Genomic DNA, 27,106 nt, shown 5'->3' with positions numbered 1-27,106 from the left:
TTGTTTTTGAAAAAGATCCATAACAAAAGTTAGCAATTTTAAGAATAATAATATAACAATTTTTAAATTTGATTATAATTTACAATTTCTTAAAAATATATAATATATATGCTAATATTTTAAAAAGTTGCAAATATATATTTATATCACGTGGATTGTGAGTTCTATAAAATTATATATTATATTTTTGTTTAAAGTAAAGAAAATTTAAATGACGAAACTCAAGGAGTAGTCTATATGATATTAGAAATTCTCTCTGAAATAAATACTTAGACTTGTAATCTTGTGTTCGATAAATTTTTATGATATTTAATATTCTTCTTAATTAATGGTGTATTAGGCAAATTTAATGGTGTATTAGGCAAATTAAATTTCGTGTCTAATAAATTCAGTCTGATGGAACAAGTTCATGAATTTTAAACAATATCAAATAGAACAAAGGTTTATTAATTATTAGACACGAAATAAAAAGTTTACAAAGTCCATTAGGTACCAAATTAAAAGTGCATATACCTCATAGACACTTTCAGAAATCCAGCATAAGTACAAATTTATGGACTGTAACTGGTAATTTAGCTCATGATTAGCTCAGGGGGGGGACTATGATATGCCAAAGAAAATGGGTCATAAGTTAAAATAAAGGATACGATCTGCCCAATCATAGTCCAGAAGCATTTCAACTTCTCGAGCTAATTGAACCAAACATACAAACTAGAAATGATAGTCACAACAACCCTTTTGTGGCAACTGCTTATTTCAACATCTCTGCAAATGCATGATAAAGAGATGAGAGTGTGGGCAGTATGTTAACCGTCAACACAACCACAATTTATGATCCTGAGGAAGAGCTTGACGTATCTAGACTAGACAGCCGACGTCTTTTCATTGGGAGCGTTGTTCTGGGAGAGTATTCTGGGGATGAAGCTTTCTCAAGAACAAAACTTATTGCCTGATGAACAGATGATGCGAGGTGTCGGGAAGCCTCGGGATGGTCACCATTGTCTGCAATGGCACTGGTGAAAATGAAAATGTTCTTCACCCTGTTTCCCAAAGTTGATATTTCTGCCTTCACCAACTTTAGGTGAAGGGAATCAAGGGTTTGTTTAAGATCAGACAGAAGCTCAGGTCGATATTCACAACAAAGAGTTGCTTTGAAAGACATATCCCCATTTGCTCCCACTCCACAAGGTTCTACATTGACTTCGTCGGTATCCATTGGAACGAAAACGCCATTGCTGACTTCTGCAGCTTTCTTCTTCAATTCTTTCACTTGTCGTACAACTTCAGCAAGCAGCGTTGCTTTGTCCCTCTGATTACAGCAATTAATCACAAGATTATTACAGGAAAAGATTGATAAAAGTGTAATTTAATCGCAACTAAAATGCCAAATTAGAGTAATACGACTAGTACCACATCTGGAAGCTGTTAATTCTAGCAAAGAAAACACAACACTACAACAACTAACAGTCCTACATCACTTCGCGTTATCAATGAAAAGTGATGTTCGAACTTAGCATGAATTTGCTGAAACTTTTCAGATTCAGCTGTATTGTAATTGAATATGAGCGCATTAGTTACTATAAATTAGAAACTTTCTTGATTACTATGAAGTATGCAAGATAGGCATGTTGAATACGGACCCTTTCGTTAAAGAAAACATCTTTTTCATTTCAATTTAAAATACGAGTCCAAAAAAAAAGAAAAAGAAAGAAAATTATGAATTCATCAATGATATCACCAACCTATCCATGAATGTGGAAAACCAGAGGAGTTTAAAATCATATGATGCATTACCATATGAAAAATGAGAATTCACAAAAAGCATATAGATTTAACAATCTTTGAACAGTAAATTGTGTTTCTAGCATGATGAACATCAGAAGAAAACAGCAAAGCCACCAGCTCTTTCAAATTCTAGTGCCTCCAGAAAGGAAAGACGACATGAAGACTCAATAGTTGACTTAAATATTAACTCAAAACATCAACAAAGATACATCATCAGCTGGTCAACGCCACAGTAAAAAGCATCAGTTTCCTTTACATCACATATACAATTAGATTGATAATCCAATAGACTCCTGAAATAATGATTAAGAAGGACCAGTTCATCTAAGTATTATGTATGGAATTCGTGTTTAGAAGATTCTGAATGATAAAAATGATTTTAACTTCCTCTCAAAATCACTTCCAAACATGCCTAACACTCAGAAAAAGTCAGAAAATTAGTTATCATTGAATCAAATACTTACTAATCTCTAAGCAATTGAATATGAATTGAGATAAATTAACACGAAACTGTAATTGAATATGACTAACCTTAAGAGGGCAAGGAACAAGGCCACGCAGAGTGGAGAGATGGGAATTGATTCTTTCTCTCCTCCGCCTCTCTGCCTCGCTGTGATTCTTCAACGCCGCAAGTGCTTTTTCCTCCGAAACCCTTTTCTTCGACGCCTGAATTGGGGCTTTTACAAGCTCTCCTTTCTCACCATTCAACACTAAAGACTGAGATAATATTGAGCCACCACGCACAAATCCACGATTAAAGTTCTCTAAACTATGTAAAAACGGATCGATTGAAGTAGATGCATCATATGAGTAGGCCATAGATTGCAAACCCAAAAACCCAAAAAGAAAAAGGAATTACATACAACTCGAAAATTATTTACGAACCAAAGGTTGAAGATAGTAGTCCCGGAGGTCGATTCGTCGGAGCAAACCAAAATGATAGCTTATGGAGAGTGAAGCTTCGTTTTACAATGACTCTGTTGCTGAAAATCTTAGCTATTGAGGCAATACTGACGACTTTGGTTTTTTTCATACCTTCCATAACGATTTATGCAAATAGATTGTTATATGCGAGGAATCAAAGAGAAAACATCCACATTTTGTTCTTGATCGTCTTGAATTGCATTTCCAATTGTGTAAGTGAAATCAAGATAGCTTTTTTGATTCTTTTGGAAACCGAAAAGAACTTGAGAATGTACAAATTCCAAATGAATACACAGTTGGATTGAACAGAAGAGAATGAAGCAGAGTTTTGGAGGCAATTGTAATTGAGTGAAGCTTCGAATGAACGGTGGTTTGTGGTTTGTGGTCTGTAGAAACAAATTATAAAAAGATGAGGAAAGGAGGCTCATAATAAAATGACTAAATTAGCCCTCCATTTGTATTATTCAAATTTGATTCCAACTTTTTCTTAAATGTATATTAAATTTTGTTTGATACTCTTTTTTCTTTTTATAAATGCATCTCATTAGTCAACTAATGCATCTTCCTTTTGCTTACCTCCTCTTTTTCTTACTCCATTTCATGTGGGGTTTCCACCTTTCGTCACATCATTATATATTTTTATTTTGAACTTTCAATACAAATTGATTACATCCATTTTTAAATCCTATATATTATTATTTCCTTTATAAATGTTTTCCTCCAATTGTTCATTGTTATTATTATTATTATTTTGTGAATATAAATTTTGACTTTCTGATTATATACAAACTAAATTCATTAAAAATTTCAACTAACTCTATGGTTGAAAATGTGAGAGATACACCAAAATAATGATTTGTGTCTATATTATTAAGATTAGTATTTTGTATCTTAACAAAGTTTTTAATTAGTTAGGATACAAAAGTTAAATGTTTTCTATCTAAAATGATAGATAATATAAAATACCATGATAGTATGTTTACCTAATGATGATATATTAATTTGGACGGTTTCATAAGCAACCTTATGATATTATATGTGACATTTTCATTAAAAATAATAAAACATATATATGCTGTGTGTCAAATAATTATATTAAATAAATAAAATAATCTTGTGTTGAAGAACTCAGCTTTCTATTATTTTTTTTAAATGCCTTTTCACAATTTTATTACTTATTTATTAGAATAATGGACTCAAATATTGTTTGTATAGAAAGGGCCAATCTTGACTCTTTATGGGGTTATTTTTGGACTTAACAAGATGCCCCCTCTTGACCTTTTTTCTTTTTCTAGAAAGTAACTTTATTAAGTTACACAAATTTGGCTCTCAATTGTTGTTTTTTCTAAAATAGATTTATTTATCTATAAAATACTGATCATATAATTTTGTTCCAATATCGTTAAGGGGAAACATGCAACCCAATATTTTGATTATGAAAATAAAATATATAAATATATATGCACATACACTTAAAAAGTTCATATTTTAAGAATATAAAATTTAATCAACCGTTACAAAATTAGCAACTTTATCTATTTGTTCTTTCAATATATTGAAAGGACTTCGTTGTTTATAGAAAAAAAGGGCATTTATCTAAGTTTGAATCAAGGTTTTATCTAACTCTACCAAATTTTAGGAGTTAGGATGATTTGATGAGTTGAATTTAGTTTAGTTTTTCAGTATTTGACCCACTAAATTTAAAATAACTTAACTATATCAACTTAAATTGTGTAAAGACTATTGAAGTTAGTTTACACATGTTTGTTTATCAAAAACTTTATACTTTTCTCTTTTTTTCTTTTTTTTTTTAATGTTTTCTATGACTCCACTTGTTAGGCCCTATCCTACCGATGGTCGACTTTAGCAATAATCACTGTTGTGTGAAATGCTCTGATCGTTACCATCTCTGACAACTCTGCCTCCACCGTCATTGTCTACTTTCGTCTCACTTTATCAACATGCTTGGACAACAACTCCCAAAACTCCAACAACCATCTATGACAAAGGCAATTTTCACCGACTAACTTTGGCCCAAATACCACCTTTGATGTCCAACTCTGCATTACTATCACCTCCACCAATTGACTTTGTTGACTAGCTCTAGCGACAATATCTAAAAACTAACTCAACAACCAACTTAGTCGTTCATATACCAAAACATAAAAACTTCGTTGGTGAATATGTTATTAAATACGACATTGAAATTTTTAGTTATAGTGTGTGATGGTGCCTGGTGGTATTATATAGTAATTCTATCACTAAATAGAAACATTTTTGTGCATATAATCAATCCAAACAAATTTGTGTATAAAAACACATTTAGAAATGTATGCAAATGCATTTGTATTTTTACTTTAAACTTTTTTTTTGCAAAAAGTATAAATGTAAATCTTCGTGACTTTGTTTTTTGTTTCACCCAAATTAAAAGACTTTGTAATATTAGTTGAAGTCATATATATATATATATATCATTCATTATATACTTATAATTATCTCATTATCTAGCTAATGTAGCATTTTGATTGTATTACCAATACCAACATGCATGTATAGTATAGATAAAAATAACTTGTATGTAAGAAAAAGCAGATGTAAATTAGTGTTCATAAAACAAATGCTGACAAAAGAAAATAAATAAAATAATCAATAAACTGTCTACATTGATTAAATTTAAGTTTAGTTTATTTATTAAATTTCAACCTCAGAGACTAAAATAACTATAATAAAAAGGAAAAAAAAAACTCAAATATAGTTATTTTAACCTAAGTTTTTTCTGTAAAATTTATTTTGTCCTAAGGAGTGGCATTTGGGGAGGTGACTAAATAAAATCTTAAAGTATTGTTATTCTTTTGTTTCCTCAATTAACTTATGAAGACATAACCATACATACACATAATATGTTTATAATTAAACAAAATTTATTTGGTGGAGTCCCCGTTGAAATAATCATATTAAGTTTTCTATATATGTTGGCTTTAAAATAATGAATAGCTTATTATTTATTTTATCCCAAATTATTTAGTTAAATACTTTAGAAAAGTGTCAATACCAAGTTTGTTTTGTGTTTTTATTTTAAAAATTATTCTTTCCATTTATCATGCATTCTATTATCTATTTAATTTTGGAGGGAAGTTTCTATTTTGCCTCTTACCTTTTTTTTATTTATTATTAATTCTTCTTCTTTTTCATTTTTCTTAATGTTTTACTTTCATGTTGGTCATTTTTTTCAAAGTTACAGGTCATATGCTAATAAAACAATAAATTAAATGGCATACACATCCTATTATATATTAATTAAAAAATATCGATCAATTACCTAATTGAGAAGATTCATTACGCTAAATCGAAAAAGTTAAAAATATAAACAAGCTAAATTACTAATATGTGCTATATTCGTGAATTTAACATATGCAAACAACAAACATCTACAAAATGAATACCCTCAACACTCAACTTTGCTCTTTTTTTTTTTTTTTACTTTGTATTGTTCATTTCCTTTTTCCTTATCAAAGATAAGACTTGTTTTTTTCTTTTCTTTTTGCATAAATCTTTTTAAAAAATAACATTATTTTATAAATGTTAAGCATTAGTACATTTTAGAAGATCACCTACTACGTGAAATAAACATTAAAATAATATGTGCAAACCTCTAGTATAGATTAATATCGACAAAGATATTTTTAACAAACGTGTTATTTATTTCTTAGCATTTAAAGTTCAAATAAAGTGCGATTATTAATATTAAAAGTCTCCACACTTATAAAAAATACCCTATAATAGGTTGGACGAAAGAATTTGAATTGTGACAACTTCAATACTCTCAAATAATGAATTGCTTTGACATTTTTAGAAAGGAGTTACTTACCTCAAATATTGATTGTTAAAAAATAAATTAAAATAACTATTTTGATTTATGTATTTTTGGGATTCTTCTATTTTAACTGGGGTCTACTACCCATAAATTATTAACTTTCTATAAAAAAAAATAGCATAAATCTTTTATTTACAAATGTTTGAAAACATATGCACATTGTATAAAAATCCAACTTCAAATTCAAACTAACACTAGAGACTGGCTTTTAACACTTATTGTAAATGAAGAGATTAAATTAAAACTTTTTTCTTTTACATTTCAAAATAGATTAAAATTAGACTCCAAATATAAAGTCAATATAGTATTTTATCTTTTTTTTTTTCTTAAAAGAAAACAAATAAATACAAGTCTACCATGGGAAGTTCTAAATATATAGTCATGCTTCTGGAGTTTGGCAACAGTATATTATACTAATAATAGCAAGAAGCAAGTGCATTATTTTTATAATGTATGATGGTTGGTATTATTAAATGTTAGAAATACATATACTTCAAAGAAATTATAGGTGATTTATGTTTGTTTTTAAAAACAATGAAATAATAGATATATCATAAGTGATGGTGAACATATTATTATATATAGTTGACAGTGATTCTGTTGTGATGTTTTCTAAGTAAGAAGTATTTCTTTGATGATGATTTTCTTTTTCTATTTGTTATTGCGAAAAAAGATGGTAAGATTAAGATAGATTATCTAATAGAGAATAGATATAAATGTCTGCTTAACACGAACAAACAAACTCAATTATTGTAATTATTTTAAAACGAAAAATGTTTATAAATTTTGTTTGTTTCTGGGAACATAATTATTTTATATATTATTGTCCATTTGAGTTTGTGTAATGTTGTTTGGACTTTTTTATTTTTTAATATCATTTTCTCTACTTTTGAATTGGTTTCCTTTTATATTTTACCTATTCAAATATTCAAGTGTGTGTATATATATATGCGTATCTATATGTATTGAAAAAGATATAATATGATAGTATCTTTCCCAAATTATAGTAAAAATGTTAACAAATAATAAAAATGTTTTGAAAAATTAATCAATAGTAAACATAAGTAGTCTTAGCATATGGAGACTAAAATAATGTATGTATATGTGTATATATTTAAATTATACAAAAATCATCACGTGATTAAAAATTGGGTAATTAATTTTAATTAAGAATTGTTTCTTCTACCTTTTTGAAAAAAAAAAACATAACTGCATGTTGTTGCAAGTTTTATAACGTGTGGTTGTTGAATGAGAGAAATTTGGATGAAACACTCATTTACACGACTTTCAAGATTTTAAAGTTTTGATAGATCTTTAGATGACCTTTGAAAAAATTGAAGAATTGGTAGACTAAATCTTTTTTGAATTTCATAAGCTTGAAGTTCAAATCGATTTAAAGTTTACAACTTTTTTGGGAGAGTTGAAGGCCAAAACTCAGATCATTTGAAGTCTCCCTATGATTAAAGCTTTTGAGATCTAAAATGTGAGGAATACAACTTCTCTCAAACTCTTGTAATCTTAAGTTTACAATATTACGAAGGTTGAATAACTAAAGGCCAAAGCTCTCAAGATTTGAAATCCATATTGATTAAAGCTTTTGAGATATGAAGAATACAACTCCTTAACTCCTTATAAGCACTGAAGATCTAAATAATATAGTTGTAATGCCCGAGATTAGGAGAGAGACATGAATGAACCGATATCATATCTGAATGAGAGAGATTCTAAGAACTTGAAAGTTTAAGAAATACTTAAAAGAAATAAAAGTTAATACCTATACTAATATGCACTTTCCTTTTCAGTGGCTTGATCATAAGAACTCAAAAGTTAGATGTGCTTAGCTTGAAACAATTTTATATTGGGTGACCTCTTGGAAATATTCCTAAGATGCATGTGAGTGAGGACAAAACATCTTGAAAAGACTCGTGTTGGTTTGTAGGAAGAACTTTTACTCTAATAAAGTTGCAGGGGATGTAAGGGAATGTCGGAGATCCGAATTTCAAATCGTAGTCATGGGGTGTTACAAGAATTCATCTCAAGATCATAAGATATGAAAAATACTCCTACACATGTGCTAAAATTAATATAAATGCAAAGCTCAAATTCAACGAATTAAATTTATTTGAAGTGAAATATTCATATAATACTTAATTGTAACCAAGGTTACTCATCTTTATATATCATTTATCATATAAGATAAAATAATAATAAAAAAGAATTAAATAGGATATAGAAAGTTTCATAAAGGTTAGATAGTTAATATTTTTGGGCATTTGCAAAACAACGAAATAAAATTTAGGATAACAACATATATGTCAGCGCATTTTTTAAATTATAAAACTAACAAATTTAAAAGTATATTAATGTTTGATAACTATCAAATATATTTAATTACTCGTCGTATTTTCAATATGAAAAACAAATATATGAAAAAGAAAAGTTGGATTTGATTGTTTTTTTTTTTTTTTGCCTAATTTTTATTGGGTGTTAAGATGCAATTTCCCAAATATTTTGGTATTTTTAAAAATGATCCAAAAGAATACTTTGTGGGGGTAAATTTGGCGGTGTGGACGTTCTGTTGCTCATCCTTGCGGAGGGTAGGACGAAAATTTGAGAGTAACGGCGACGCTGCAACTTTTCTCAGGTGTGGCAAGTTTCTTAAGCTAAACCCAACAAGTAATTTCATTCTCGTCGTCCATGGAATCCCATTTTTTTTTTAATCTCACTGTTGAAAACAAATGAATGAATCGATGATTTGAATTTCGGTCCCAGGCTGAATTTTCCTCCGTTTCATTCTTTGTGAATCCGAATTTTGCGTAGTGAAATGTTAACATTGTTTCGGTGTTTTCTGGTTCTTGAAATTAGCAGAATAATTGGAGGAAGGGGAGAAGTCGCTCAAATGGTTTGTGTAGGAATTAGGACAGCGGACTTTCTTTTAACCTATAATCTATGATTGTTGATATTCTTTATCATCAAAAGCTTATTTGATCCTCATTGTTGTATAATCAGAGAAGCAATACTTATTTTCTTTCTTGTACTAGAATAAACTGTTGTGTTTAGTGTTGAACCTTGTAACAAAAAGTGATTTCAAATCCTATTATTGTAGTTAACTGTGAGTATTAACATCAACTATTTTAATTGGAAGCTTACCACTGAGTGGACCTTTATAGTCCACTGCCCCAAGTTGAAGTTGGGAGTCTAAACAATCCCCAAGTGCTGATGACTGAGGGTAAATGTATGCGTTTTCAGCCTCTGAGAAGGGAATCCAAATATAGAAAATCATTCCTTTTTTTGATAGCTTATTTTAGTTCAATAGGTGTAGGGGATTTGACCCACAAACATCATAGTCGCTCAATGTTAGTTGAGCTATGTGCACTTTAGCGGCTTACTTGTTTTTCGGGTGGAGGATGGAGAGGTGGGATTCTCTTGCTGTGAAGTTTTGTTTGGTGTGGGTGCTCAATGCTGTTAAGTATTGATATTTTTTAGGGGCAGTAGCTTTTGTAGATCATGATAATAGGCGTCCAATTTATCTCTCAACTTTTGAAAAATTTCTTTATATTCCAGCCGTGATTTGCTCTTGTTTGAATGTTTCAGTGACTTAGCATTATATTTTCACATCTTGTATTGTATAAATGTTTTGAGTTTGGAGTATTACCTATAATAGATTTTGAGGAAGGGAATAAGTATACAAGAAACAGACAACTGAGTACTGCCCCAGATGCAATCTTTCTTGCTGATTGCTCTTTAATCTGTTGTCTGGCAATGTTGCTGAAGTTCTATCTCCATGTTGCCATATCTTCCTATTCTTTTCTCCATTTATTTAACAAAATTTAATCCTTTACCAGTTTATCAGCCATCATTGTCAAGCTACAAACATGAGTGAAGAAAATAACTCAAGTTCAGAATCCGTCTCAAATCCTCAAGTTATGTATCGTTGTAAGAAGTGTCGTAGAATTGTTGCCACGCAGGAGAGTATCATTACCCACGAACGAGGAAAAGGTGAATCATGCTTCAAGTGGAATAAGAGAAGTGGTAATTCACAAGGAATAGAGAACAAGCCAGCTGATTGCACCTCCATATTTGTTGAACCAATGAAATGGATGGAAACCTGTAAGATTAAGCAAATCAAACCCCCTTTTCCTTTCGTCTTCTTTTCAATTAATCTTGCTCGATCGTCGTAAAAATCAACTCATTTCTTCTTTTTGATGAGCAGTGCAAGATGGGCATGTTGAAGAGAAACTTGTGTGTATTGGATGCAAAGCTCGTTTGGGTTCCTTCAACTGGGCTGGAATGCAGTGCAGCTGCGGAGCTTGGGTAAATCCTGCTTTTCAACTTCACAAAGGCAGATTAGATGAATGCCTCATGTGAATAAACTAGAGAGAAAATAAAGTTAACTTGCTAGTTGTTGGTATAGGTCTTGTAAAGGGCTCTTGCTTCTTTTCTTTTCCTAGAACTAGAAATCTAGCAAACTTGATTTAGCAGAATATTGAAAAGTTCAATATTTGATAATTTGAAAACAGAAACCGAAGTTTGGATTGTGGAATAGGGAATGCTGATCATGGGAAAGGAAATTTTGAATATAAGATATTTGAGAATTAACACGGATGCAGTTATTGTGCTGGAAGCCTTAGCCTACGGGGTTCAACCGATCATTCGGACATCAGCAAAGAAACAAGGTGGTTGACCTTTTATTTAAAAAGTTTAATTAAAAATATTATTTTTCCTATACTCAATCCAAACAGACCATTAAAACATCACATTTAGTATGATAAATGTGATGTGAAGATTTGAACAAGCAAGAAAACACAGGAGTTTCTACATAGAAGACCTTTGTTAATTTTTGCGAACTAAAGTGATTTAGCTAGGAATGATCATGATGGAGTGGACCGACCAAATCAAAGTATGAGAGGAGTTGTACTGGTCGAAGTCAGTTTGAACATTAACTAAACTGACCATAATCGGTTTTGTGACAGTTTGGTTGAAAAATCTGATTATTACCTAGGATTTTGGAGTTTTTTTTTTACTATTACCTGGTTGGAGAAGTCAAATATTGTCGTAGCTAAAATTCATGAAGTTCGTTTTGAACATTTGGGCGGAATATAGTGGGGTTGATCTATCAGTATTAGGAGATGTCCAGATTGAATCTGTCAAAGGAATAGAAGCTTCCATCCACTGTCAAGTACAAATCTCTCATTGAGATTGAACCATTCTATTTCTTCTATGTTTGCTTCTCTAAACTCCTTGCCTACTTTTCTCCTTGAATTTCGTAGTTCATTGCTTCATTCATTGTTAACCATCTTAAGTTTGTCAAAAGTAATCTAATTAAGTTTGCAATTACTTGATACCACTGTGAATATATCAATTTTAGCTACGAATTAGTAAAGCAGCGTTTTTAATTTTTTTTATTTATTTCTAAAATTAAAAATATGTATATATAGACACTTTATTTATTTATTTTCCCTAATCAAATGACATCACTAATATTCTTCTTTTGAATATAATAATACTTGTATCAACCTGATTCAAAGCTCAATACTTCTTAAAAGTCCATCAAAACAATAATAAAAAAGAAAAACAAAGTGAAAATTAAAGGCATGTTTGTTCGCCTTTCGGATTCTGTTTTATGGTTTTAGATTTATTGAATTTAAAGTCTGTTTTATGTTTTTAGATTTATTGAATTTAAAGAATATGTGTCAGGTAGATAGCTTCAATTCTATTTTTGAAAATAGTTTTGAGCTTCTGTGATTCAAACATGATTTGAAAATAACATTTTTTTTAATGTTTTATTTGTATTCATAATTTGAATTTCAAATTTTAAAATACATAATTATATTAAATAAAGATAAAAATATTTAGAAATATAACGTATCAAGTTATAAATTCAATTCGATTTTTTATTTATTTAAAATATGTATTATATAATTATTATAAGATATTAAATTCTAAATTTTATTTATATGATGAGGAGTAAGTTAAAACTTAGTCCAGCTGATTTTAAAATTTAGAATTTAGTTCATATATAGTTTGATATAATTTCATACATAGTTTCTTTGGTTTATTAAATCCTCTTGAACAGTCTCGACCATGTGAAGTATTTATGAAGTTCTTATCAAATAATAGAGGTAAATAATAAATCCTAAATCCAAATTTTAACTTCTTCCCAACCATAGAAACAAAAGTTCCAATTTATTCTATACAATAAATAAGAAATCTACAATTTTTTTAAACATAAAACCCTGTCCACAAACAAGTTATTATTAGTTTATTGTCAACTATTATCTAGGAGGTTACTATCACTAGTTTGCAGTGGTTTAAATTGAAAACGCATATTTGAAAATAAGAAATATACCTTTGTTTTCATTTAAATCAATTGCTTTAAATTTCTCTGTTTTCAAATTCTCTACCAAACAAGCTACATTTTTTTTTTCTTTTTATCATGGTAGTTATGGTACAAAACTTAGACCAAAGCTTACATTTGTGAAAAAAAAAAAAAAAAAACCTATTTCACATCAATTTTTCTGTCAAAACTAAAAAGAATAAGTTGCAAAAGAAACTAAGAATTAAATTTAACCCTAACTTAGAAAACTCAAAATTAAACCTTGCATCTATTAAACAACATTCCTATTTCAGTGGGAGAAGAAGTTTGTAATCAGTTGTGCAAATTATATGCACAATATGAACCAAAATGAAGTTTGTAACCTAATATTATATCATCTAAAAAAACTAAATATATCCTATCAAACATGCATATTTTATATTACACCAAGTTTGGATCGAATGTCACAAAAACGTGTCACAGATAAAGGCTTAGTAAGGCCGTCGACAAGCTGGTGCAAAGAAGGCACATAGCATACATCCAGCTCCTTAGTGAGACCTTTATCTCAAACAAAGTGAATATTTAATTCAACATGTTTACTTCTAGAGTGAAACACAAGATTAGCAACTCAGAGAGAGAGAGCACTTATATTATCTCACCAGATGATAGGAGCTTTTGATGGACTAAAACCAATTTCAGATAAAAGAGACATGACCTAACTTAACTCATCAACAATATGAGCAAGGGATCAATACTCAGATTCAGTATTAGAAGGAGCAACAACATGATGTTTCTTAGAAGCCCAAGAGATGAGGGACGACCCAAGAAATATACAATGTGCAACACTGGACTTATGATCATCAAGACTACAAGCCCAATCAGCATCAGTGTAGGCAATAAGAGATAAATTCTCTTATTTTTATAAGAACAACCCATAGTATAAAGTACCCTTAAGATAACGAAGAACTCGTTTGACGGCTTGCCAATGTATGGAAGTGGGATTTTTGAAGAAATTGACTTAGCTTGTTAACAATATAGGCAATGTCAGGTCGAGTATGGGTCAAATACTGAAGGGCACCTAAAACACTGTGATAAATTGTCGGGTTTTCCATAGGAGTTCCATCATAGAGAGATAACTGCTTAACAATAATAGCTGGTGTGGGACATGGTTTAATATGAGCAAGGTCAACATGTTCAAGAATATTAAGAATGTACTTGGTTTGGGTGAGATGGATGCTTTCCTCTGTTCGGTGAACTTCAACACCAAGGTAGTAGTGCAAGTCGCCCATGTCCTTGAGGGCAAATGTGTGACTGAGTTGAACCACAAATTTATTAATCAAAGTGTTATTGGAACCCGTCACAAGAATATCATCAACATAGATGAGGACTAAAATGATATCAGCAGAGGTAGTGAGAAAAAATAACGAGTTATCTGCTCTTGAATTTTGAAAACCCCATTGAAGAAATGTTGATAGAAGCTTATCAAACCAGGCACGCGAAGCTTGTTTAAAACCATACAAAGCACGATTTAATTTGCAAACATAATTTGGTCGATCTGGATCCACAAAACCTTCCGGTTGTTTCATAAACACAATTTCTTCAAGATGCCCATTAAGAAAGGCATTATTGATATCAAGTTGACGAATATCCCATTGTTTTGAGGCTGCAAGAGCCAGAATGAGACGAATAGTAGGAGCTTTCATAACATGACTAAAAGTTTCATGGAAGTCAATACCCAGTTGTTGATGAAAATCTTTGGCAATTAGTTGTGCGTGTATTTATGAACAGTTCCGTCAGGATGACGTTTCACCTTGAACACCCATTTATTCCAATCAGGCTGTATTTGCCAGTAGGAGGAACAAGAATCCAAGTGTCATTTTTGGATAGGGCACCCATTTTTTCATTCATAGTAGCACGCCAATGGTCAGATTGGAGGGCTTGAGAGGCAGAACATGGTTCAACATTAAGTTGAGATGCACCCTCAGCAGAAGCATGATAGGCATATTTGGAATTAGGCTTAAAAACACCATTTTTGGATCGTGTGAGGTTGGGTTGCTTGAGGAAGTTCATCAAGGTGCAACTTGTCAGAGGGAAACAATGTGGAAACATCAATTTCACATGGAGATATATGAGGTTCTATATTTACCACTTCCTAAGAGGAATCTGCACATAAAGTATCTGAGCTTGGTGTGTTTGGATGGTGACAGGTGATGTTCCATTAACTTCATTTGAAATTGCAACTTGATATGAGCAAGAAAAATTGGAAGGTGCCGCCATGTTGGTTGAACATTGAGGAATAGAAGGACCATTGGATGAGAGACAAGGTGAAGATGGTGAACCTAAGGGGGAAGGAATGGGCTGAACCTTATTAGGTGAAGAGGGAAAAAGAATTATAGTTTCAAATTTTTGTTGTTTGGGTTTTGAGGTGGTAAGAATCCATTTTTGAAAGGAAACTGAATTTCATTAAAAATAGCATCACGGGAGATGTAGGTACGACCACTAGAGCTTAAATATTTATAACCTTTGTGAGTTTCGTTGTAGCCCATGAAAACACATAATGTACTATGAAATTGAAATTTGTGGGTTTGATAAGGATGAAGACATGGAAAGCAAGTGCAACTGAATGATTTTAGAAAAAAATAATTTGGCTTCCTTTGAAAAGCTTTCTCCCAAGGAGATAAATGATCAAGGACTAGTGTGGGTAGACGATTCATGATATAGACAATAGAGACAAAAGTATCTCACCAAAAACGTAATGGCATAGATGCTTGAGCAAGAAGGGTGAGGCTCATTTCAATAATATGTCTATGCTTTCGTTCAACTATTCCATTTTGTTGACTTGTGTGAGGACATGGATGTTAAAACTCGATTCCTTTGTCTTTTAAGAAAGAAGAAAAGGATTGAAATTGACCTCCCCAATCACTTTGTAGGGTTTTAATTTTCTTTTCAAATTTGTTTTCAACAAGGTTTTTATATTGAATAAATGCAGAAAGGGCTTCATGTTTGTGTTTGAGAGGATAAATGTGGGTAAAACGAGTACAGTTGTCAACAAAACTAATATAGAAACGAAAACCAACAGTAGAAGAGATAAGAGATAGTCCTCAAAGGTCACAATGAATGAGCTCTAGTGGTTGGGAAGTAAAAGAATTCGAGATAGTAAATGGTAAGCTATGGGATTTTCCATACTGACAAGCATTACTGAAAGAATGTTTTTCATTGAAGGGAAAAGAAATATTACAACTTTTGACTACTGAATTTAAAATACGATCAGAAGTATGGCCTAATCTTTGATGCCATATTTCTTTAGACACGACATTAGTAGATTTTTTAGAACTGTGAGAAGATAGATTGAAAGACACGACAAATTTTTTTGCACTAAGACTATTAGTTGACTCGAACCAACTTCTGGAGAGGAGATGGAGAAGTGAAGGAAATTTGAACTTTGTCTTTAGAAGGAGATTGATGAGGGAGAGATAGTTGGTAAAGTCCATTTTTAAGTATTCCTTGCAGCACCACCTTCCTAATTTCCTTTTCCTTCACAAAGCAACAATTAGAATGAAATTCAACAAAAACATCATTGTCAGTGGTTAACTTAGCAACACTCAACAAATTTCGCTGAATATGTGGCACATGTAGAATATTTTTCAGTTTAAGGGGCATTTGATCTAAGGAAACATTAATATTACCAACATGTGCTATAGCCAATTTTGTTCCATCACCAACGGTTAAAGAACCAGTACCATGATATTTAATTTTGAATTGAAGATTACCAGAATCATTGGTGATATGGTTTGTGGCTCCACTATCTGCCATTCTATACGGGCTCTGCTAGTTGTAGTATTTTAAAGAATTGATCTCAACTGATTTATACGGGCTCTGCTAATTGTACCATAGAGTTCCTCTAGTGCCAACCACACCTTTCTTGATGTTGTTAGATTAACGACCTCTGATGCCCCAGACGGAGTCACTGAACCATGTAACCATCCAAAAAGAGTTTGATCTGTTGCTGTCTATTCTTCAAAGGCTGGATTAATACTGAAGTAGAAGAACTAGCTTCATCATTTGACTTTAAGGATTGAGGTGGTTGACTTTTTGCGCCAAGAACATACCCATCTACCTTTTGGCCTCGAAGAACAGCAAGAACCATGCCTCTCCATAGTCCAAATTTTTTGTCATCAAGCTTAATAGAGAGAGATGTGTCCAAAGGATGTCCAAAGGAAGTGTTGATGGCAGTATATGTCGGAGCAATGGTCACCGAAGTGTTTTGGATTTTAGTGGTGGTGTTGTTTTCAGCTAAAATCAGACATGACATTGGTCTTTGGTGCTATGATACCAAGAGAAAAATATAAAAGGAAGAAAGAAAGCTGAGAAGAAGATGGAGAGAGAGGGCACAAAGCAATATTCTTTTCTATATTGTAATCAATGATAGATACAAAATATATGTAGACATGACAACTTTGACAAGAAAGGCAATAAAGATACAGAAGTAAAAAGTCAAAAACGTCAAGGAAATCATTACAGATTTGCTATCTAAGGAAAAGGAAAACAAAATAAATACAAATACTAAAAATAAAGCAGAAGGAGATTAATTACATATTTGTTCTAACATACTACAATAAAATATAGATGATAATTAATTCATTGTACAAAAAATGGATAATCCTTGCAACTTGGCAGTACACCCAAATTCCTTCCACGTCCTATTAACCTTATTAGTTCATCAACCCACTCTATATTGCCCTACATATAATTAATCCAACTTTTATCACATCGCAACATTGACTTTTTTAATTGTTCAACAAATTGTGCTTGTAGTCTTCCAATTTTGAAGAATACCTACAATTGGTCTACAACTTTTCATAATTGGGACAACTGTATTCTAAACATAGAACATGGAGCAAATTTTGTAATTTGAGATTTTCTCCAAATACCCACAATTTTACCGGTAAAAAAATGCAAGGAAGCAAATGGGATATTCATCGTAGTTTTTGTTTGAATAATTATAATGGATAGCAATTTTAGGAATAATAATTAAATATATAACAATATTTTTTTTAAAAAGTAAAAATATAGCAAAATCTATTCGTTATAGTTTTCTATCGCTAAAACACTTTTATAGTTTATCAGTAATAGACTAATATTTACAACATAGTTTATCAGTTGACGATAAGTTCCTACCTTTAATAGACTTTGACGTTGTTGTTCACACAAGATTTCGAAGAAATGTAACTCGTTAAATTGAACTTTGTATATTGATATATATTGTAAACACAGTTTCTAGTATTTAGTCATTTGATGCTTTCTCTCGAATACAAGATAAAAACTTTATAACTTCTTAGTATTCGGTTTTCAAGATGTTGTAATTGCAAGTCGATTTGAACTTCGATCTTTTTGGAATTCAAGGAATGTTTAATCTTCAAAGTCTTAAATCTTTCAGAAGATGTTGATTTCGTGCTTAGTACTTCATAGCATCAATTCTTCCTTCAATCCCAAGCTCCCTCCAAATGAATGGCACGAATCTCTATTTATAAAGAAATTTCATGGGCTTTAGATGGGCTTGGGTCAATTTGCTTTGTGGGCTTGAACTTGAATCCATTTGCTTTGTGGACTTGGTCTTGGACCCATTTTCCTGTTGAACTGGACTTGGGCCTGAGCCTATTTACTCACGGGGCTTGGGCCCAATATTTATTTAGCCTAAATTTTTTACATCAAGAGTCTGAATTGATTGGATATGAGAAAACTTAATTATCCACACTCAATTAAATTATGACGATCACAATTTTGCTGTGATGATGTGACAGAATTCAATGGGTCGAAATTTCATGCTCGAACATTGTATTTATAACTTTTTAAAATGTTGTTTATATAGTTAGTTATTTTATTAGAATATAATGGCAAGTTCCGATTTTCATCGTACAAGATCGAGAATGCCATTATAAGGCCCAATTCGTATACTTTGGGCCCATAAACGTGCAATTCAGATTAGACTTACGGCCCATTTTCGAAATTCCGATCTTCCGCCTCACACAACACTTGCAACGATTCCGGAAAGTCCAGTTCTTAGGGTTTGCTGCACTTTGCACAAAGTCCTGAAATTTTCTTCCCCGGCGTATAATTCATCGGTGAAATCTCCTAATTTGCTTGTAATTTTCTTATCTCTAGTGAATCTCAAGCTGATGCATTGAATTTCTTGCCTCCAATCTCGTCTCTCCGATGTCCGGCTCTTGTAAGAATTGCCACAGCAGGTCCATCTTCCGTGACGATGTTTCCGGAAACCAGATTTGCTCCTCCTGCGGAATTGTTCAGGAATTTGACAATTATGACGCTCAGCTTGGCGGTATCAATGGTCCACAGGGCACATTCGTCCGCGTTGGAACATCAGGTTCGGGCAGCGTTTTGAATTATAAGGACAAGAAGATCTATGAGGCTCAAAAAGTTATTGAAGATATTACGTTTAGGTTAGGATTTTCTGCTTCTAAATCCAATGATGTTAGGATTTTAGTATCGACGATTACAGAGGGCGAGTATGGATTAGGTGATTGGTTCCCAATTCTCGTTGGTGCTTGTGCGTACGTTTCTATGCGCAAGGATAGTCGGCCATTATCAATGTCAGAAGTTGCATCTGCCGTCGAATGTGATCTTCATGAACTTGGCAGAATGGTTATGAGAGTTGTTGAATTTTTGGATTTGAGAGGGTCTGAGTTTCCGGTGTTTGATATTGTGGGGTCATTAGAGCGGGCCGCTAGGAACTCACCTTCTTTCTCAAGATTAGAAGCTGATATTCTTGAGAGAATTGTTAAGCAAGGAATTTTTTTGCTACAATGTGCTATGAAATGGTTTCTGACAACTGGGCGGCAACCGCTACCAATGGTGGCTGCGGTGTTAGTTCTGGTGTCGAAATTGAATGAGGTTGATGTTAGTATTGAGAATGTAGGAATGGAGGTTCATGCGAACGTTTCAACATGTAAAAAGAGGTATAGGGAACTTCTGGAGGCACTTGTGGAAGTTGGAAAAAAGTTGCCTTGGGGAAAAGATATCACGACAAAGAATATTGTAAAGAATGCTCCTTTTGTGATTCAATATATGGAATTGAAATCAATGTCAAAGGCCAGTGGTAAGGGGAAGGACTTGGAGAATGTGGAGATTGATTTGCAGTCTGCAGTGAGTGAGTGTTTAAGAAAAGAGCTTGAGTATGAGAGTGAGGTTTATAATTTAGAAGACGATTCTCAGTATTTTGAGTTACAACGCAGTAGATGGCAGGATGAATCGAATCGTGATAATGGGAACAGGCTCAATATTTCACATGAATGTTTATCCTTAATTTATAATAAATTTTTAGATGAAATGGCTGAGCTCAGGTCGTCGGGTGGTATTAATGAGGTCTATGGTACAAAGCAGGGAAGAAAAACTGGTTTTTACTCAAGTACAGAGTGGTGGGAGGGGAAATCAGAATTAAGCAAAAAGCTTCTATTGCAGCAATTATTGGAGACTGATATAGGGTCGCAGGGTATCCCACCATCATTTGTTTCGAGTTGCAATGCATACGAAAGGAGGAAGGAGAAAGTAAATGCTGCTAAGAAGCGAATCCAGAGGATTATGCACCCTTCAACTGCTCCAGCTGATGATGTAAATATTAAGAAGAAAAGAAAGCGTAAGGGAGCTGATGTTATAGAATGGGAAGATATAATAATTGAAACCCTTCTTCTCCATGGAGTACAGGAGGAGGAAATTGAGAAGGGCCATTACAAGGTCTTGTTGGACTTGTACGTCTTCACTTCTTCAACTTTTTAGACGTTTTTTTTCCATATGGAGACAATACTGAAAGTGTATAGGAAGGTACAGGCAAAGATCTGAATATCTGAGAAATAAGATGTAGAATTTTCAGCACAAAGAGAAGTTATTTCTGGTTGATATTGTTGATTGATAAAGATTTTGGATGTTCATTTATGAATTCAGTCGGAACTTGAGTTAAAATTTGTAAACAATTCTTGGAATTCTGGCTGGCAATACAGATGATGAATTGACTAGAAAGCAACTCCTATTTGTTTCAAATTGTTGTCTTGTTTTGTTCTGGAACTACATAAAATGGTCTATTCGAATTACGTCAACTTCTGCTATTGCTCGTGGTTTACGTCAATGATTCAACTCTCTAGTAACTCTTGGTAGTTCAAAGGATTCTTCTAAAGGTAAATTTCTTCCTAACTTTTTTTTTTGTCATAACAGCAACTCGATTTAAAATACTGCTCTTGCAATGAATTTCTTTCACAATTGGATATAATATCAATGAAGACAAGAGAAGATTGAAGGGAAAAATGATGAAGATTTTTTTTGAAGACCTCTTTTTCTTTTTTAATTCTGTTAGAATCTATATATATGGAATAAATAATTATGCAAAACTTACCCTAAATATTTCTTTTTCTTTTCTTCTTTGCTCTTTACCTTCTATTTAAGTTCCCTCATTTGTACAATTGTATTCATTAGAAAAACAATAAAACTATAAACATCATGATTTTTCTCCCGGTTCTTTTTCCACGTAAACCTTGATTTCATGTTTATTGCTTTCAATATGGTATCATAGCGAAGCAACAACGAAACCCTAGAAAAAATTTTAGGAAACACCCGGACCAAAACAGAAGTTACCGTCGCCGCTGTGTCCACCACCATGGAAAAATTACTCCACCGAATTCAAGTGTAAATCTACATAGTGGGCCAACCCTTGCTGTCGTCTGCGCATTATTTCGACTAGAAAACATCGCACGCGCTGCTTCTGTCGGGCGTATTGGCCCATGCATTGTCGTCCATTCATCTCACTGCCCATCCCATCCGCCTCTACAAGCTGTCGCGTATCCAACCATTTTACCCTTTCAGTTAGGGGTGTTTAAAAAACTCGATAATCCGCCCAACCCGAATTACCCAACCCAAATTGTAAGGGTTGGATTGGGTTAAATTAGGTTTTGAGTTGGGTTGGGTTAAATTAAGTTTTGGGTTGGGTTGGGTTAGAGATTGAAAAAAAATTAAAATGAGCAGGGTTACCAGGTTGGAGAATCAAGGGTCGTGTTTACCCAACCCGACCTGGTCATATATATATAAAACCCTAACTTGTCATTTTAATTTTTCTTTTCCCCACCACAAACGGCGCACAACCATGACATTTCATCCGTTCTTCAGTTCCAACTTCCATACTTCGTAGTTCTCCGGCCTTCAGACGTTTTAGCCAAGAATGTTATGAACTTCTCATTCACAAGTTGCACCTCGCAGGCCGCAGTCTCAAGCTTTGTTCCCAACATTTTCTGTTAGTCCGTTTCCCATCGCAGTTATCAATTTCGACCTTTGCACGTTTCGATCGACAAACGTTTTTGTCGCACTTCGCAAGCTGCACTCTCAAGCTTTGTTCCCAACATATTCCGTTCGTTTGTTTCCCTTCACAGTATCAATTCTGACCTTCGCACGTTTCGACTGGCGAACAGTTTAGCTTCTTTCGTTCCCTTCGCAATCGCAAGATCTAAGATCTAAGTTTCAGCCGACAAGCATAAATTACTTTTGTTATATTTTGTTGTCTTTAGAATAAATTCAATCTATTCTATTCTAAGTTTCTTAATCTTTTGGAGCCTTCCACGTTCAATATACCACATATTTGGGTTTCTTTAAAATTCGTCACCATGAAAATCACCCTTATCTAATTCTAGGGTAAGTTAAATATTTGATAGTTAACTTTGTCTTGTGTTTAATAATTTGATGCATATATTGTGAATTGGATTTTATATGTTTGTGAAACTTTGTTTTGTGTTTAATAATTTGATGCATATATTGTGAATTGGATTTTATATGTTTGTGAAGCTTTGTTTTGGGTTTAATAATTTGATGCATATTTTGTGAATTTGGATTTTATATGTTGTGAAACTCTCAATTGTGTTGCCAAGTTTATCAGCTGTGTTTAATAGTTATGAATTTAATTAGATCTTGGTTTATAATATGTTGTGAATTTGGTTTAGTTCTCAATTATGGTGTTATAAAATTTTGAAAAAACAATATGATTAAAAAAAGAAAAAAAAGGCCAACCCGTCAACCTAATGTGCCTTCGAAAGAACTTGGTTACTTTGGGTTGGTCCATATTTTTCTTCCAACTCGGTCCAACCCGGCTTATGTACACCTACTTTCGGTCATCCGCAGCCGCACGTGCCACCCATTGTCGTAACAACAACCTACAAAATTGTCAAATTTGTACAACAATGCAAATCTGTCCGTCGACCCTTTACAACAACCTTTCTTCGGTGGGAACGGGGTAGACCAATTCCATAACGGATCAGAGATTGAAGCGGGCGAGCCATTGGCACCCTCTAGTTATGGACAACCATATGTTTGTGGTCCCAGGATTAACCAAACCTACAATAGAGTTGTTTTTGAAGTTGGTGCATCCTCTAAATCGATCAATCTACTGATATATTCAAAGAACTCGGTAACTTCGCTCCCTAATGTACCTTCAAATTATATAACTAACTCTGTTGCCCTTAGTGCTCGTTTCTCGACCCACGGTAATGAAAAGAATAGTGGAAAATCAATCATCGTATGCGAACACTGCAAGAAACAATGGCACGCCAAGGATCATTGTCGGAAACTCCACAGTCGGCCCCCAAGAGGTAACAAACATTCCTCCAACAAGCACTCAGGGCGTGTCGATGTTAGGGAGATTGCCCATACCTCTCAGTCAACTGGCCCTACACTAGCTAGACCGACCCTCCTACTCTAGGCACCATTGCTAAGTCAGGTATGCCTCAGTCCCTCGATCTTACTAGTGTTGATGTGAAGAATCCTTGGATTTTGGACTCGGGGGGCCACAAATCACTTGACAGGTTCTTCAGAGCACTTTATCTCTTATACACCTTGTGCTGATAAGGAGAAAATTAGGATAGCAGACAGCTCTTTAGCTCCGATTGCTGACAAAGGACAAATAGTTCTCTTTGACAGTTTCTCTCTTTAGAAGGTTTTGCATGTGCCTAAGCTTTTTTACAAGTTGTTATCTATTAGTAAGATCACTTGTGAGCTGCACTGTAAAGCTACTTTCTTACTTGAATTTGTTTGTTTTTAAGACTTGAGTCGGGGAGGACGATTGACATAGTCCGACATAGTAGGGGACTTTATATCCTTGATGATGATACCTTCGGTAGTAGTATCTCTAGGACTAGTTTACTATCTTCCTATTTTAGCACTTTTGAACATGACTTTATGTTGTGGCATTTTCGGTTGGGTCACTCGAACTTTACTTATATGAAATATTTGTTTCCCCATACTTTTTCTAAAATAGATGTCTCCTCGTTATCTTGTGATGTGTGCATTTGGGCAAAACAACACTGGGTTTCTTTTTCCTCACAACCATATAAACCCACCCAACTGTTTACCCTTATCCATAGTGACGTTTGGGGTCCCTCCAAGGTCACCATCTCATCTAGAAAACGGTGGTTTGTAACTTTCATTGATGATCATACTCGTCTTACCTGGGTCTATCTTATTATCGATAAATAACAAGCTGCCTCTATTTTCCAAAATTTCTATCACACCATTGAAACACAATTCCATAAAAAATTGCTATTCTTGAAGTTATAATGGCCAGGAATTCCAAAACCATAAACTTAGTGAATTTCTAGCCTTTCAGAGGATTGTTCACCAAAACTCATACGCCTACAATCCTCAACAAAATGGAGTGGCTGGCCGAGCAAAATAACAGTCATCTTCTGTAAGTAGCCCGTTCCCTTATGTTATCCACTCCTCTTCCTTCATACTTGTGGGGAGATGCTATTCTTACAGCAACTCCTTTGTGATCATCAGGATGAAGACCTAGAAGCCGTTGCATGTCATGCTATCAGCACAACAGAGGAAGAAATAATCCCTCCAAGATCACTAGAAGAGGAGGGAGTGTCAAAAGACCTTTCAAGGTTCAATGTGGAGGATTTATTATCACTTCCTCAAGAGACCAAAACCATCCTTATAGATGCATTGCTAAATTTAAGAGCATCAAGTTCGAGTACTCCAACTACGACATATGAGAGTGCTTTTTATTGTATGTCTATAGACTTCTCATATGAGGATTTGTTGTTGGGATCTAAACTTCATAATAGACCCTTGTATGTTTCTGGATACGTTCGAGAATAGAGAGTCGATCGAATTCTCATCGATAATGGATTAGTTGTCAACATAATGTCGAAGTCGACTATGTGGCAATTAGACATATTGATGGACGAGCTCTCAAATAACAAGCTGGTAATTCAAGGTTTTAACCAGGGCAGCCAAAGAACAATAGGCATGATACGTTTAGAACTCACAATTGGTGACCTAAAGGCCAGTGCATTGTTTCATGTCATAGACTTAAGGACCACTTACAAGTTGTTACTAGGTCGTCCTTGGATTCATGGAAACAGAGTAGTAACTTCAACAGTGCATTAGTGCTTCAAATCTTATCAAGACGGTGTAAATAAGGTTGAAGCCGACTCTAATTTGTTCTCAGAGGCTGAGTCTCACTTCGCAGATGCAAAGTTTTGTTCGTAGAATGATATTATCTTAGAAGCTTTGCCTACAGAAATTCCTCTTATAAAAGGAGAAGATAATTCACAGAAATCACTTGCAACCACAAAACCACACAAAAGTGTGGGAACCTTTAACTCTAGAAAGAGTGAAGCATACACTAGCAGCACAAAGAGTATGATCTTGAAGGATGAAAAGGCTGCAAACCACCAGTTTTGCACTATGTCCCTCTGTCAAGGGGCAAGAAAGGCGAATCACCATTCGTGGAGTCTCCAAAATGTTTGAAGGTTGGTGACATTGAAGTCTCAAAAGAAAGGTTCACTACATTACTAACTAAGATAACGAAATGGAAGGTAAAGATAGATATGATGGAAGCAAACTTGCCCCAAAGGTGAATGATAGACGAATTCGACGCCAATGCTTACAAATTGATGGCGAAAGCAGGTTATGACTTCACAGCTCACACTAATTTTAAAAGCTTGAAAATTCATGACCAACCTGAGCTCTCCTCAAATCAAAAGAAGCTTTTACAGGAAGGACATGTTATACCCGTGTTGAGAAAAGGACTTGGATACAAGTCGCCAGAGCCGATCCATATAACTAGAAAGAGGAAGGAAAAAGTGGTTGACAACAATCATATAACTATAGAGGAGGTTGACAGTACTGACGAAAAAGAAGGCGATAATTAGAGAACCTCATCATTTACTCGAATTACACCATCTGTTGCATGCCCCCTAGTATTTGAAAGACTAAGCATGACAGAGGCAGAAAGAAAAAGTCTTTAGTCAGCACCGAGTCTTGACTGACGTTTGATCTTTTGAAGGCCAACTATGAATCCCATAGAGGAGAAAAGCACATACCAGACCTCGATAACTACAAGACCATCAGCCTTTGAAAGGTTAGGTGTGTGTAAAAAGAAAAATGTACAAGTACCCCGCGCTCCAATTTTTAATCGTCTTGGGGATGGAGGCTCACATGTCAATGTTGGTTCCAACATAGATACAAAGAAGAAGGAACCAACATCTCGTGCATCAGTTTGACATCGAATTAAGCATACAGACGTCAATAATTGTTGTGATAAGGAGTTTTCTTGCGAGACAAAAGAAGAGGGAGAAATTCATAGCAATGTTCCTTCTTGAATGAAAAGAAAATCCTTCGTTACTCTCAATACAAGTCAAGGTTCTTTGAAGGTAAAAAGCATAATGTTATACTAACGAATCTTGAAAAAGAAGAGTCAGAACAAAGGGAAGGTGAAATTCCATGTCATCACATCACAATTATTGAGGAATCATAGATTGAAACTCATGAACAAGACGCAGAAAATGTCCCACAGAGTTTAGAGGATGGTGGCCAATCTACTGTAGATGAGTTAAAAGAGGTGAACTTGGTACAATAGAGGAACCACACCCGACTTTGATTAGTGCATTTCTCTCTAATGAGGAAGAGGATAAATACATGGGTTTGCTCACCTAATATAGGGATATCTTTGCTTGGTCGTACAAGGAGATGTCGGGACTTGATCCAAAAGTAGCAGTCCATCATCTTGCAATTAAACCAAGGTATCGGTCGATTAAACAAGCACAACGACGTTTTCGAGCGGAGCTTATCCCTCAAATCGAGGTGAAAGTCAACAAGTTGATTAAAGTAGGATTTATTCATGAGGTCAAATACCCAACGTGGATAGCAAACAT

The 27,106-nt window shown here is 33.7% G+C and overlaps 3 protein-coding genes across 3 annotated transcripts; 2 read left to right on the top strand and 1 right to left on the bottom strand.

The window, feature by feature from the left end:
- Positions 1-414: 414 nt before the first annotated feature.
- Positions 415-3,131, bottom strand: LOC101204000 (putative transcription factor bHLH107). The gene is made up of 2 exons (XM_004149005.3): positions 2,317-3,131; positions 415-1,309 (listed from the first exon to the last, which is right to left on the bottom strand). The coding sequence occupies exons 1-2, from the start codon at positions 2,602-2,604 to the stop codon at positions 830-832; spliced, it is 768 nt and encodes a 255-aa protein (XP_004149053.1). The 5' UTR covers positions 2,605-3,131; the 3' UTR covers positions 415-829.
- A 5,946-nt stretch (positions 3,132-9,077) lies between these two features.
- On the top strand, positions 9,078-11,207 carry LOC101204244 (probable inactive dual specificity protein phosphatase-like At4g18593). The gene is made up of 3 exons (XM_011659495.2): positions 9,078-9,227; positions 10,429-10,693; positions 10,797-11,207. Exons 2-3 carry the CDS (start codon positions 10,459-10,461, stop codon positions 10,949-10,951), a joined length of 390 nt encoding a protein of 129 aa, XP_011657797.1. The 5' UTR covers positions 9,078-9,227; positions 10,429-10,458; the 3' UTR covers positions 10,952-11,207.
- A 7,673-nt stretch (positions 11,208-18,880) lies between these two features.
- LOC101208099 (plant-specific TFIIB-related protein PTF2) lies at positions 18,881-21,007 on the top strand. The gene has a single exon (XM_004149017.3). It carries the CDS (start codon positions 19,113-19,115, stop codon positions 20,688-20,690), a length of 1,578 nt encoding a protein of 525 aa, XP_004149065.1. The 5' UTR covers positions 18,881-19,112; the 3' UTR covers positions 20,691-21,007.
- The last annotated feature ends 6,099 nt before the right edge of the window (positions 21,008-27,106 follow it).

This window comes from Cucumis sativus, chromosome 1 (genome assembly GCF_000004075.3).
Source record: "Cucumis sativus cultivar 9930 chromosome 1, Cucumber_9930_V3, whole genome shotgun sequence".
Classification (NCBI taxonomy): domain Eukaryota; kingdom Viridiplantae; phylum Streptophyta; class Magnoliopsida; order Cucurbitales; family Cucurbitaceae; genus Cucumis; species Cucumis sativus.
Note: the sequence above shows the minus strand (reverse complement) of the source record. Positions and strands in the feature narration are given on the sequence as shown.

Bases quoted from the DNA above. Each gene is read 5' to 3' on its own strand.
- LOC101204000 (XM_004149005.3), bottom strand. From the start codon at position 2,604: ATGGCCTACTCATATGATGCATCTACTTCAATCGATCCGTTTTTACAT. The intron at 1,310-2,316 runs GTTAGTCATATT...TGCTGTAATCAG, and splicing joins TTGTTCCTTGCCCTCTTAAG to AGGGACAAAGCAACGCTGCT.
- LOC101204244 (XM_011659495.2), top strand. From the start codon at position 10,459: ATGAGTGAAGAAAATAACTCAAGTTCAGAATCCGTCTCAAATCCTCAA. The intron at 10,694-10,796 runs GTAAGATTAAGC...TTTGATGAGCAG, and splicing joins AATGAAATGGATGGAAACCT to TGCAAGATGGGCATGTTGAA.
- LOC101208099 (XM_004149017.3), top strand. From the start codon at position 19,113: ATGTCCGGCTCTTGTAAGAATTGCCACAGCAGGTCCATCTTCCGTGAC.